At 41.2% G+C, this 12,780-nt stretch overlaps 1 protein-coding gene across 1 annotated transcript in view; it reads left to right on the top strand.

The window, feature by feature from the left end:
* SLC15A1 (solute carrier family 15 member 1) overlaps positions 1-2,789 on the top strand; it is a gene marked incomplete at its 5' end in the record, with an annotated part of 37,316 nt that extends 34,527 nt beyond the window's left edge. The window contains one exon of the mRNA XM_024204299.1: positions 2,595-2,789. Coding sequence (XP_024060067.1) covers positions 2,595-2,789 — 195 coding nt within the window. The remainder of the gene's footprint in view (positions 1-2,594) is intronic.
* Positions 2,790-12,780: the final 9,991 nt, after the last annotated feature.

Below are 12,780 nucleotides of genomic sequence, written 5' to 3'. Positions count from 1 at the left end.
AGCACAAAACTGTATTGGTATAGTGTATTCTTATTGCTTACTATATCAGTTCAGTATACTATACAGCTATGGTACAGGGGGGAACAATCATAGATAAGCCTCATAACCTTCTTTTTTGCATCATTTCGTTACTATGGTGGATTTTTAGTTATTATAACAAGAGCATGTGATTAAAAAAAACCCACTAGCTGGAAGAGAGTCATTGAAACCCACAGTCAGCCATGCAGAATTACCATTGAGTGACCTCAGGTCAGATGTAAAGGCCTCACTAGACCATATGAAGAACACTGAGATAATTGGGTAACTAACATTATCACACAAGCTGTTGTGACCTATTTAGATAATGTCTGATGTGTATACTATACAGTATACACTGACCAGATTTTCTGGGTGCTATATTAAGATACAGTTCTGAGGAGGGGCTCCTTCATATCCTTGGTTACATACCATGAAGAGTCGCTTTCCTTACTATATGGGAGAGAGATAGTTGGTGGATTGGAGTTTGGAGCACCTGCTTAAGATTCTGCTGGAACTCTCTAGTTCTTCCAAGATTCATTTTAAAACTACTCTTCTTTTAAAAAAAAATTATTAGGAGTTCCTGCCAGCTGTGTCCCCCCCCAAGCTTTTTCTACTCCTAATTCCTGCACTGTTCATGAAACAGGCTAGTTCAGCCCTTTTGAAAGTTGCAAATCATAGAATCATAGAATATCAGGGTTGGAAGGGACTTCAGGAGGTCATCTAGTCCAACCCCCTGCTCAAAGCAGGACCAACCCCAATTAAATCATCCCAGCCAGGGCTTTGTCAAGCTGGGCCTAAAAACTCTAAGGATGGAGATTCCACCACCTCCCTTGGTAACCAATTCCAGTGCTTCGCCACCCTCCTAGTGAAATAGTTTTTCCTAATATCCAACCTAAACCTCCCCCACTGCAACTTGAGATCATTGCTTCTTGTTCTGTCATCTGCCACCACTGAGAACAGCCGAACTCCATCCTCTTTGGAACCCCCCCCTTCAGGTAGTTGAAGGCTGCTATCAAATCCCCCCCTCACTCTTCTCTTCTGCAGACTAAATAAACCCAGTCCCTCAGCCTCTCCTCATAACTCATGTGCCCCAGCTCCCTAATCATTTTCATTGCCCTCCGCTGGACTTTCTCCAATTTGTCCACATCCTTTCTGTAGTGGGGGGCCCAAAACTGGACGCAATACTCCAGATGTGGCCTCACCAGTGCCAAATAGAGGGGAATAATCACTTCCCTCGACCTGCTGGCAATGCTCCTACTAATGCAGTCCAATATGCTGTTAGCCTTCTTGGCAACAAGGGCACACTGCTGACTCATATCCAACTTCTCATCCACTGTATTCCCCAGGTCCTTTTCTGAAGAACTGCCTCTTAGCCAGTCGGTCCCAAGCCTGTAGTAATGCATGGGATTCTTCTGTCCTAAGTGCAGGACCCTAAAAGAGAAATTACTACAGTGATCACGAGGAGGGGAAGACTACTCCTGCAAATGGTAGAAGCTCAGCTGGGCTAATGGGACAATAATAGGGCAGCCCAGGAAAAACATGTTTTTAATCTCTACCCACCAGGGTTCCTCTGCTATCCACAGATGAGGCCTACAGAATCCCTTTCTGCCCTCCCATTATTTAAAAACCTCTACCTTCAGCACCTGGCATCAGAGTCACTGTTCTTCTGGCCAAAGAGGACTAGGCAGGATCCCTTCAGAAAGTATCAGTGTCACTCTAATTAGAAGGCTTCAGTTCAGGGGGGAAAAATGACCCCCTTCTTAAACGTGGACTTTTAGGACGTTCCTGACCCCTGCTAGGCTGAGCAGCAAGAAAACAAAACATGATTAATTAAGGTTTTCCACTCTTGAGTACTTATTTAATTAATTTGTTATATATTTGTATTACTGTAGTGCCTAGGAGACTTCATCATGACCAGTGTTCTATTGCGCTAGGTGCTGTACAAACACAGAACAGAAAGGTTGCGTGAATGTGAGGGTTCGAGTTGCACTCACTGCAATCAGTGAAAGCTTTGCCATAGACTTCAGTGGGAATAAGATCATGCCTGTTTAGCTCCCACTAGGGCAGTGGTTTTCAACTTGTGGTCCACGGACCCGGAGGGTCCAGAGACTATGTCTAAGATTTCCAAAGGGGTCCACATCTCCATTCGTAATTTTTTAAAGGTCTGCAAATGAAAAGAGGTTGAAAACCATTGCACTAGGGTAAATACAGTTCTAGACAAAGAACTATATAGAGATTCATCTGCAGTCAATCAGTAACTCTGCAGTCTGTTCCAGGTGATGCTGTAGAGCCTTCTCAGCATGCCCAGACTTTATACTTTGGTTTATTTTTAGATGTACATGAGATAGCTGGACAGATCTCAAAAGTCCAAAGTGCATTAATTTGGGTACCTAGTCCCTTCTAAAGCCACATCATAATTCTTTGTGTGTGTGTGTGAGAGAGAGAGAATATAGATAGAATTATTGTCTATCTTTTGAACCAATTCAGGAATGTCTGTTTGTTTACAGTAAAATAGCATTATGATAGTGAACCATAGAAATGCCTATAGATAAATAATAACGTTTGTTTCTTTACAGTGGGCAGAATACGTGCTGTTTGCTGCTTTACTGATGGCAGTTTGCATTATATTTTCCATCATGGCTTATTTTTACACCTATGTGGATCCAGTTGAGATTGAAGCCCAACTTGATGAGGATGAAAAGAAGAAAATGGAAAATGAGAAAAGCATTTGTGAAAATGGAACTGAGCCTATCTCTCAGAGTGAAATGTAAAGATGAACTCAGAGCTTAATGATGTAAATTTATGGCATCCCATTAACTACATCCACAGTAAGAGGAACTGGAGTATCCTTAACAACCATTGGATGGGCTCTCTCATAGGAAGGGGGGAAAAGAGCATTGCTCATTTAAAATGCAGACCCTCCTGAGGAGCAAGATCAAGAGCTTAGTCTTTTGTACAGAACATGATACTCTAAGAAAACTCTGGAAACTTGCTCCCAGCAGAATTTGCACTTTAAAAATGGACCTGAAGCTTAAATCCAAAGCATTAAAATACTGAAATTGCACTTGACAGTGTTGAAGAGTTCCTGTGATGAAAAGATGTATTATTTTTATATTGTATTGTAATTTTATATTGTGAAAAGGCAAAATATTGCCAGGAAATATTAATTAAAGCCAAGCCGTTTGCACAGCCTCAGCAGCCCACTATTATTCAGGAGCAACTGGTCAGTGGAGTTTTGAAAATCCTTTTTTAAACTGCCTTACAAATAATGAATGCAAAAATGCATGGATTAATTATAGAAAGCTGTACATACTGTATATGTTACCAGTTAGTATTGCACTACAGACCCCTCCAACCCACCTGTGCACTCTATCTACCCATTCAACTGCTGGTAACTTTAACCAAATATTTTAGACTCAGGTGGCCACCAAGATGAAGACAAAGGAGAATGGAACTCTGGATGAGCAGTAGCATCTAAAATAAAACTCACATAATAACAAAATAATGTAGTTTGAGGTGTTTCTTTGAGCGGGAAAAGGAGTTGAATATAGTGTTTCATGCTAAGGAAGAACTTTAGACCCCTACCTTACTTGGAGTGGATTTGTCAAGATGTTACGACAGGCTCCTCTGCCAGCCTCTCTTTTGCCCACTAAGTTTACAAACAGAAGCAAATAGTTCCCATTGAGGACAACATCTTCTGCCCAAAGTGTTGTCCTTAACAAGTATAGCACTTATTTGCAAACTTAACTCTTTTCTTTTAACTTTAAAGTAATAGTTAGAAAAAGTATGTACAGATAAGTATACACAGGTACATCATATGCTACTCTAATAGGCATGGAGTTAAGTATATGGGAAGCATTCAAATAGGATAAGAGGGATAAATCTTCAGTGAATATGTGAAGAATTGGCATTTTTTGCAATTTTAGGTTGGCCAAAAGACTAATGAGTGGGCTTCTTGGTTATTTGGTTCTGAGGCAAAGGATTTATTTTTAACTTGCTTTGAAAAGAGAATATAATATTGCAATGCCCATTGGCAAAAGTTGTCATGCTCATGGTGGGAGTGGGGACAGGAAGAGTCTTACAGTATAGCAGAATGTTCAAGAAGGTAACAGAAACTTGCCTCATTATCTGATCTCAAAGATCTATGCAAATCCCATCTAAAACAGAGAAAAATTGCAGCATATTTTTCATTTTCATAAAATACATTGAATTCAGTGAGAATCACGTACATTTTAACCCTATTCTTCTGTGAAAACATTAAGTAATCCAAGTTCACTTCCTTATTTAAATTAGAGAAGAGTTGACTTATACAACAGTATTAGCAGGAAATTTTCAAATAGCTTGTTACGCACACAACTATGACAAACAATGCAGTTAGACTTTACATCAGCCACAAAGCATTTACTACACTACAGTAACTTCATTTGAAGTATGAGTATCTCACACAAATGTTTTCACTGGTGGTGCACCAGCTATCTATTCTAATAATTTACAATAAAAACAGAATTAAAAAAAAAAAAACTTCTTTTTTCCTGTTCCACCTTCTCTGCAAACTCATGGCATAATGACTCGCTAGCTGATAAAAGAGATCTGGATACCAGGCTTTGCTAATCAGTAGTGCTGCCTAAACATCCAGATGAGTCACTATAAAGTGACAAGCGTTTGTCTCTGCCTCCACAGGGATTGAATGTCCAGCTCCTGCTATCCCAGGTTAAGAGTGCAAGAACAATTTCTGAAGTTGACTTGTCACTGTCTGGTAGAATATAAAGCTACTTAGACCACCAGTCTACTTGGAAGGATATTAGGCTTCATATATATTTTTTACTGAAGACAGGATATGCTCATATTAATCAAGTGACAATATGATACATTAAAGTTTGTCATAAGTGCAAGGCTGATTATAAAAATCTACTGTAACTTTGATTAGAAATGAAATCTGTGTACGTGCAGATTGATTTTAATCTTGATGTACGAATTTATATTTCCATATGCTGCTAATGTTATATATTACACAACACAAAGTTCTGCTATATTATTCTGAAATCATCTGGCTTGTTTAAATGAGAATCCCGGACTCCACTGGGACATTTAGAAGTTTACATTCAACATTAAAGTGTCTTATACAAACCAAGTCCTTGCTACTAGCAGGGCTGGCTCCAGGCACCAGCTTAACAAGCAGGTGCTTAGGGCGGCCAAGGGAGAGGGGTGGCCGCCGCCGATTGTGGCTTTTTTTTTTTTTTTTTTTCCATTTGCCCCCGCTGGTTGTGGTCGTTTTTTTTTTTTTTTTTTTTGGCTTGGGGCGGCAGAAATGCTGGACCTGGCCCTGCTACTAGGTATTCTTTTCAATCCTCCTGCTGTGTCTGACATCAACATACTGCTTTGGGTTGTTTTATTCTGTAGCCCTCATTAGGGTTTTGAACTAATAAAAGGTTAAATCGTCTATAGAAGGGAATACTATATATCCACTGCATGTAATTGCAATGTCCTCATTTAACACCATTAACTAGTGCAACTTGTCTATCATAAAAATCAGAGGTTTGCTTTTATTTGTATGGTGCTTATCAGATCACTGGCCCTCTTACACAGGATAGGGTAATGATGACAAAACAGAGAACTGCCTCCAGTGGCCCAGAAAGAACAAGCCAATCTGTCATCAAAAACAAAAGCCAAGACAAAAAAGAAATGCAAAAAAGGAGGCTAAGCCATCAAAGGCGAACAGATCCTAACAAGTCTTGAAGACAGTCACAGAGGCCAGGATGCACAAAAGGAGTTAGGCATTGCAGCGCTGAGTGTCACAGCACCTAACTTTTAGGTGTCTAGAAAATCACTGGAATTCACAAACCCTAAGTTAAGCGCTTAGGCTCCCTATACAATGCATGGGGAAAAGACCGGCACCTTGGAATGGTTCACAAAATCATGCTAGGCAGGGATCTGTCTAAGCTAGCCAATGGAAGATGCCAACTGGGTGTGTGGAGGACTTTTAGCCCAGCAGTTAGGGTACTCACCTGAGATGTGGGAGACCCTGCATTCAGGTCCCCCCTGTGCCTGAGCAGGAGAAGGGATTTGAAGAGGGATCTGCCACCTCTCAGGTGTGTACTCTAATCACTGGGCTATGGGCTATTCTGATGCAGTGCTCCCTCAGTCTCTCCTGTTGAAATTGCTGCACTGTAAATAAATAATTACATCATCACTGGAACATGGGAACTGGGTCTCCCACATCCTTGGTGAATATTCTAACCACCAGGCTCAGGATCCTGTACAAGGACACATGCCTGGTATTATGTGTGCAAATGTGTGTACAGCCCTTTCCCTGGAGAGCTTACAATTTAATTTGACAAGACACACATGTAAGGCCTGGTCTACACTAACCCCCCAATTCGAACTAAGGTACGCAACTTCAGCTGTGAATAACGTAGCTGAAGTCGACGTACCTTAGTTCGAACTTACCGCGGTCCAGACGCGGCAGGCAGGCTCCCCCATCGACTCCGCGTACTCCTCGCGCCGAGCAGGATTACCGGAGTCGACGGCGAGCACTTCTGGGTTCGATTTATCGCGTCCAGACAAGACGCGATAAATCGAACCCAGAAGTTTGATTGCCTGCCGCCGAACCAGCACGGTAAGTATAGACAAGCCCTAAGAAACAGAGGCGGAGGGAGGATGAGCATATTAGCTAGCCTGTGGAAAACACAGGTTCTTATTATGTGCTTAACTTGATGTTCCAAATCATATACATATGTTTTAAAATGTTTTATAAATAAATATCAGCAATCCCCACAGGCATCTACCTAGTCATTATCATCTGGGAATTTCCGGTAGCCATCATGGTAGAAGTAAGTCTTGGGGAGGGATTTAAATGGGGAGAGGGCTGGGGCTTTACAGACTAGTTCTGTGAGACTGTTGCATGCATAAGGGATAGAGGTTAAAGTATAAAATTATTTGTTTGAGATGGAGACAAGCAAGGGGTCAAATCTGTCATCACTGGTGAAGCAGGGAAAGGACACAAGATATAAGAGCAGACAAGTAAGGAGGGGCACAGTTGTGAAAGCCCTTAAAGTTAAGAACAGCAGGCTTGGAGGGCAATAGGAATAGGCACAGCCATACACCTTGGGCCCAGATAAAGGATTACTTCAATGAGATGTTGAATTGAATCCACAATTTTTTCTGCAACCAGGACAGCCCATGGAGAATGGGTGTTATTGTTTCCCTTCACCTTACACACAAAAGAATACCTAGACAGCCATATTCTACATACAACAGTCCCTGGATCAATTTCAAAGGGATCCCAGTCATTACAGGAAGAAGTTTACAATAATTGTGCCTTTGTCAGTGAGATCTATATTTGAAAGAAAAGGGCAGATGTTCCACACAATGCAGCAATGTCAGTAGATTTTCTGAAGTGCATCACAACACTGTAATCCATGCTGAAAGAATGACACAGAGTGATCTCTCGGCAAATTCTGGACAGGAGTGGCAGCTCTCTTCCTGTAAAAAAAGAAAAAGAAGAAAATAGAAAAAAAGGGAGCCTACATAGTCAAACAAAAAGAGAAAACATGTTTGTAAGACTATGAGAGGGAAATGGTGCTTGAAAACACAACAGTTACAGTGATCAATATCTATTTCTGATTCTGATAATTCCTTTCACAATTAGAAGTAAATGCCCAGGAGATGAAAAAGGAACCTAGATTTCCAGCTGTCTGCTTATATGTATTCTATGTTTTTGCTGTTTTGCCTCTTCCTTGCAAGCCTTAACTGACTGTATTGTACCTCCTTGTTTAGATCTCTCCCCACTTTCACGTTATCTGGTAAGTTTTTTTTTTAAAACTCTAAATTGAAACATTCACTTCATGTGGATTGAAATATGTATTTCTATGGAACAATGAGGACTAGATTACTTTAATCCTTGTAAGTTCATTTTCTTGAAAGTCAATACCTTCACAGAGCTGTGTTTCTAGTTCTTCCCTATTGGTAAAAAAATTGCTAAGGGATGGCATATCCTTAGGAGGGATATCCTATTTTCTAGGGTCTTTTCTTCATAAGAAAATTGTATCCATTTAACTCAACTTTAGTTAAATAGTTGCAACCCCCTTGGGTGGACACTTTTATTTTGCTTTAAGAGTGTGCCTTATATTGATTTAGCTTACACAGGTTCCTTACTAACATAAGATGAATTGATGATATAAGGTAGTTTAAAACCAAAATAAGAGTGTCCACACATGGGGGTTGCATCTATTTAACTAAAATGAATCAGTTCAACTTTTTAATATAGACAAGGCCTGGAGCACTGAATAGGCAGAGCTACCTCATAGACTCATAGACTTTAAGGTCAGAAGGGACCATTATGATCATCTAGTCTGACCTCCCGCATGATGCAGGCCACAAAAACTGACCCACCCACTCCTGGAATAATTCTCTCCCTTGACTCAGCTGTTGAAGTCCCCAAATCATGATTTGAAGACTTCAAGTCGCAGAGAATCCTCCAGCAAGCGACCCCTGCCCCATGCTGCGGAGGAAGGCGTAAAACCTCCAGGGCCTTTGCCAATCTACCCTGGAGGAAAATTCCTTCCCGACCCCAAATATGGCGATCAGCAGAACCCCGAGCATGCGGGCAAGATTCTCCAGCCAGATCCGCATTGACCATTGATACTAATTACCTGCGACGGCACGTTATTGACCTATTGACTAAAATCACGTTATCCCATCAAACCATCCCCTCCATAAACTTATCAAGCTTAATCTTAAAGCCAGGGAATACAGAATAAAGTGAATGGGGAGAGAGAGGCTGCATCACTGTATTATTTCTTCCTTCATAGGACTTAGGCTCTGTGGGTTCAGGGAAGGGTAAGTGACCAGCATACTACAACCCCTCTTCTGCTTCAAGAAGCAGCAGTCAATTTGTCCTTATGGTTTCACACCCCCTCCCTACTCTAGGGACAGAATGTACCCACAAATGTTAACATTAACATTCCAACTGTAAGAGAACTCCTACTCACTTATAGTTTGTCTTCTTTACTTCTCTGACTCATTGCAGGCCTGGTTCTTCCTTGCTCTGCTGACCCAAGAAAGCTGTAAAGCAAATGGACCCAGCCAGTGAGGAATTATCCCAGCAGAACAGGAGTTTCTGCATGATGTGGAGCTGGTGTACTGGCTCTACATCATCCCCACTCACAGCCCCAGATGTAGGAGGCAGAGCAAGAGTGCTGCTAGGCTACTGCTATTCCCAACTTCTGGGACAATGGACAGACAGGAACAAGTCAGAGAAGCCCAGATGCTATTTAACCTCCACTGCAGACTGAAGCAGCTTCTGGATGGCTTCAGAATAGAACAGACCTATGGCTTAGGGCCTCTTGTTGTCAGGGGAACCCTCCTCACAAGAGCTGTGCCAAGTAAAGTTTGGGTGCATCAATTAATCATGGCTTGAAGTTGTGTATAAGACATTTAAGTATATTTATTTTAAATTCTTGTTACAGTTTTTACCTTGTGCAGCAGAGATTCCCTTCTTTCTTTTATCACTAAAATTGACAGCATTGTGTATGTCAGATTGTAGCGTTTTCAGTTAAAACTGTCCCAGAACATTAGTAGTTTTATTTGTATAGATACAGAAAGGGAGCTAAGTATCATTGTTCAACCACTAGGTGGCAGAAAAGCACATACTAATAAAGACTTTAAAGGGGTAGCATCACTGGATTTGATTTATCAAAGGGCTAATTGCTTAGATTTTTTTTAATAAGGACTATCAGTCACAATTATCACAAGCACTATCTAATTATTAAAATTATCTAATACATAAATATAACTAATTGCTAGTGAAGATTACAGAATTTCTATATTTCCAGAAAAGCAACATCATTCTGACTGGTTGGTTCAAAGGATACCCTGCAGCAACCATGTTGGCAGCCATCTCTATATAAAGCTAGTCTCACAAACAATAGCACAAAAATTACGAAAAGCGGTCTTGTTTTCAATAGAAAATACTTATCAAAGACAAAAGCTGACCACAGTGCAACACCCAACACTGCTATACTAAGAAATGTTAAAATCACATTAAAATTAACCAGAGAAGGACCCAGACTCAAGAGATTAATTGGTCTGGGGCCAATTAATACCACTTCAATTGAACTAGATTATAGCTTATTAAAGTTCTTTCCTTTTCAGGCTGGAACATCACACAGCAAGTTAAAAACCTGTGGTTGCACTAACCTGGCAAATAAGAAGTACCAAATAACTATGCCAGTTATCAGCTTACAAGTGCAACTCTAACTTGTCTTTTTAAAAATAGAATTCATTAGCAAATATAACCACTGAAAAGTAAATCACAAAGCTGAACTTCTTCCATGACTGAGTAAAACTACAGTCAATCAAATGAAAATATGGTAACTAAACCAAATGCAGATGTATACAGACAGCCCTACAAAAGACTGCAAAAAGGTTTATTAAAAAAAACCATAAATATTATGACTGAATCAAAAATATCCCTGAGGTGTAAATAAAGAAAAAAACTGACTCAGCCACATTTACAAAAATACTATAAATATTTAACAATTCCATTTCAGTACTACAAGGTACATGAAATCCAGACTATATTTATCCAGCAAATCAAGTTGTATTGTATAGTAATTTAAGTAATAATTAATACTACCTGTTCAAAGACCTACAAATAGGTAAAGAATGAACTGAACGACCCTGGCTGCAAAGTTTCTGTATTTCTCCTGTAAGAACTGATGCCATCAACTACATAAAGAAGAAACTTGAACTCTGGTACCGGAAGATTAAAAAAAATCCCTTTCATTTTACTTCTAAAATGTATATGCAATTGTGAGGCTACATTTCACCGCAGGTCAAACGTGCTGTTTGATAAATTTGCTAACTGAAATTAGTCACTATCTGTAACAAGTTCACTCAGGTCTCCCAGATCCTCGACTAGTCCACTGACCACAAGAACATTTTTCCTCTGCTGCAGTTTCCACCTTCGGCCATTAGAGCGGGCAGGCAGAGTACTCGGTCCCTCTGTCTCTGCGGGGCAGAGCCTTAGCACAGGCACTAGTAGCAAAGCTACCCACCTTCCCAAGCTCCGCAGCAGGCATCCTCCCTCTGTGCGGGAAGTGTGGAGGTTAAGACAAGAGACCAGAGAAGCCCACTGCTCTGTAGTCTAGAGATGGGGCATCTACTGGAGCCGACTAAGGGATTGGGGACCATAGGAGTGGGAAGTTGCAGGAGTTTTCTGAGAATGAGCAAGGGCTGCAGGAGCCTGGTATGGGGACTAAGAGACTGGGAAAATGTGAAGCTGCTGGAGCCTGCTAGGATGGAGTGGGACTGGTGGCTGAAGGAACTTGCTGGGTGACCTGCCAGTGGGGAGCAGAGGAATGGGAGGGAGAGGAGATAGGGAGCAGGTACACAGGGCCTGCGTTTGTGTGTGTACATATTTGGTATGCATTCTAGGTTGAATTTTCAACCTGTAATTGTCACACATGCATTGTGGAGGTAACTGGGGGGAGTTCATAAAGCAGAACACAAATCAAAAACCATAATTTATTCTCTTTTTATCATGTTCTTAGGCCAATCTCATGGTTCTGACTCATGATTTTTAAACTCTTGGAGATGGCAATATTGCAGATTGCTGGCACTAAAGACTGAAGCCTGCTGTTTAACTACTGAAAAGATTTAATTCCAACAGTGCAGGCATTCCCACATTGCCCTGCTGTAGTACCTCAACTCTGCAAGGAACCATCTCTGCAGGTGTAAAGGCACGTAGAGAGACAAGGTTTCGAGCTTACACAGAGCTCTTCTTCAGGTCTGGGAAAATATTATTCATTATTATTATTTTTTTTACTATTATTTATTGTATTATTTTTCCGAGACCTGAAGAAGAGTTCTGTATAAGCTCAAAAGCTTGTCTCTCTCACCAACAGAAGTTGATCCCATAAAAGATATGACCTCACCCACCTTGTCTCGCTAATATCTTGGAACTGACATGGCTACAACATACAGGCATACATAAAGGCAGGTAGGTGAGTTTACAGTCAGTCTTTGGTCTCCCTGCTCAGATTGAGGATACTTAGTAGTGCCAGTTGTGAAGGTGGACTGTGTGGTGAAAACTACATTGAAGCTACCAACCCATTTCACATAGAACATCAAAAATCCAGCAGATAGTAATCTCTTTCAGTTGTTACTACTGACCCAGAAGGACTCAGCGCAATGACTGAGAGGTACAACTATTTAAACTTACAAATGAATTACCAGGTGAGTAAAGTGCTAAAATATTACAATTCAAGAAACTAAACAGTGCAGTTAATTATATAAACCAGGGATCAGCAACCTTTGGCATGCCGCTTGCCAGGGTAAGCCCCCTGGCGGGCCAGGCCGGTTTGTTTACCTGTCGCGTCAGCAGGTTCGGCCAATCGCGTCAGCAGGTTCCCGCAGCCCCCATTGGCCTGGAGCAGTGAACCACAGCCAGTGGGAGCCGCAATCGGCCGAACCTGCTGACGCGGCAGGTAAACAAACCGGCCCAGCCTGCCAGGGGGCTTACTCTGGCGAGCCGCGTGCCAAAGGTTGCCGATCCCTGATATAAACCAATTTAACTTTTAACTTTCACTTGACCAATACTTGCCATAGTTTTGTTATCCAGTCATTGTAGGGCAAGCCTCTCTATTCAACTTACTTCACATGGGCCATAATACAGCAGGCAAATATTTTAGATCTGGGGTAAAACTTATTGTCATGGGACATAGTTTTAAGTTACTGCAGCTCATCACTGGGTCAACTTTA

The sequence above is a fragment of the Terrapene carolina genome, unplaced genomic scaffold (assembly GCF_002925995.2).
Source record: "Terrapene carolina triunguis isolate 2854851 unplaced genomic scaffold, T_m_triunguis-2.0 Scaffold21, whole genome shotgun sequence".
NCBI classification, from domain to species: domain Eukaryota; kingdom Metazoa; phylum Chordata; order Testudines; family Emydidae; genus Terrapene; species Terrapene triunguis.
The sequence above is the reverse complement of the archived record's forward strand: the minus strand, read 5'-3'. Positions and strand labels throughout refer to the sequence as shown.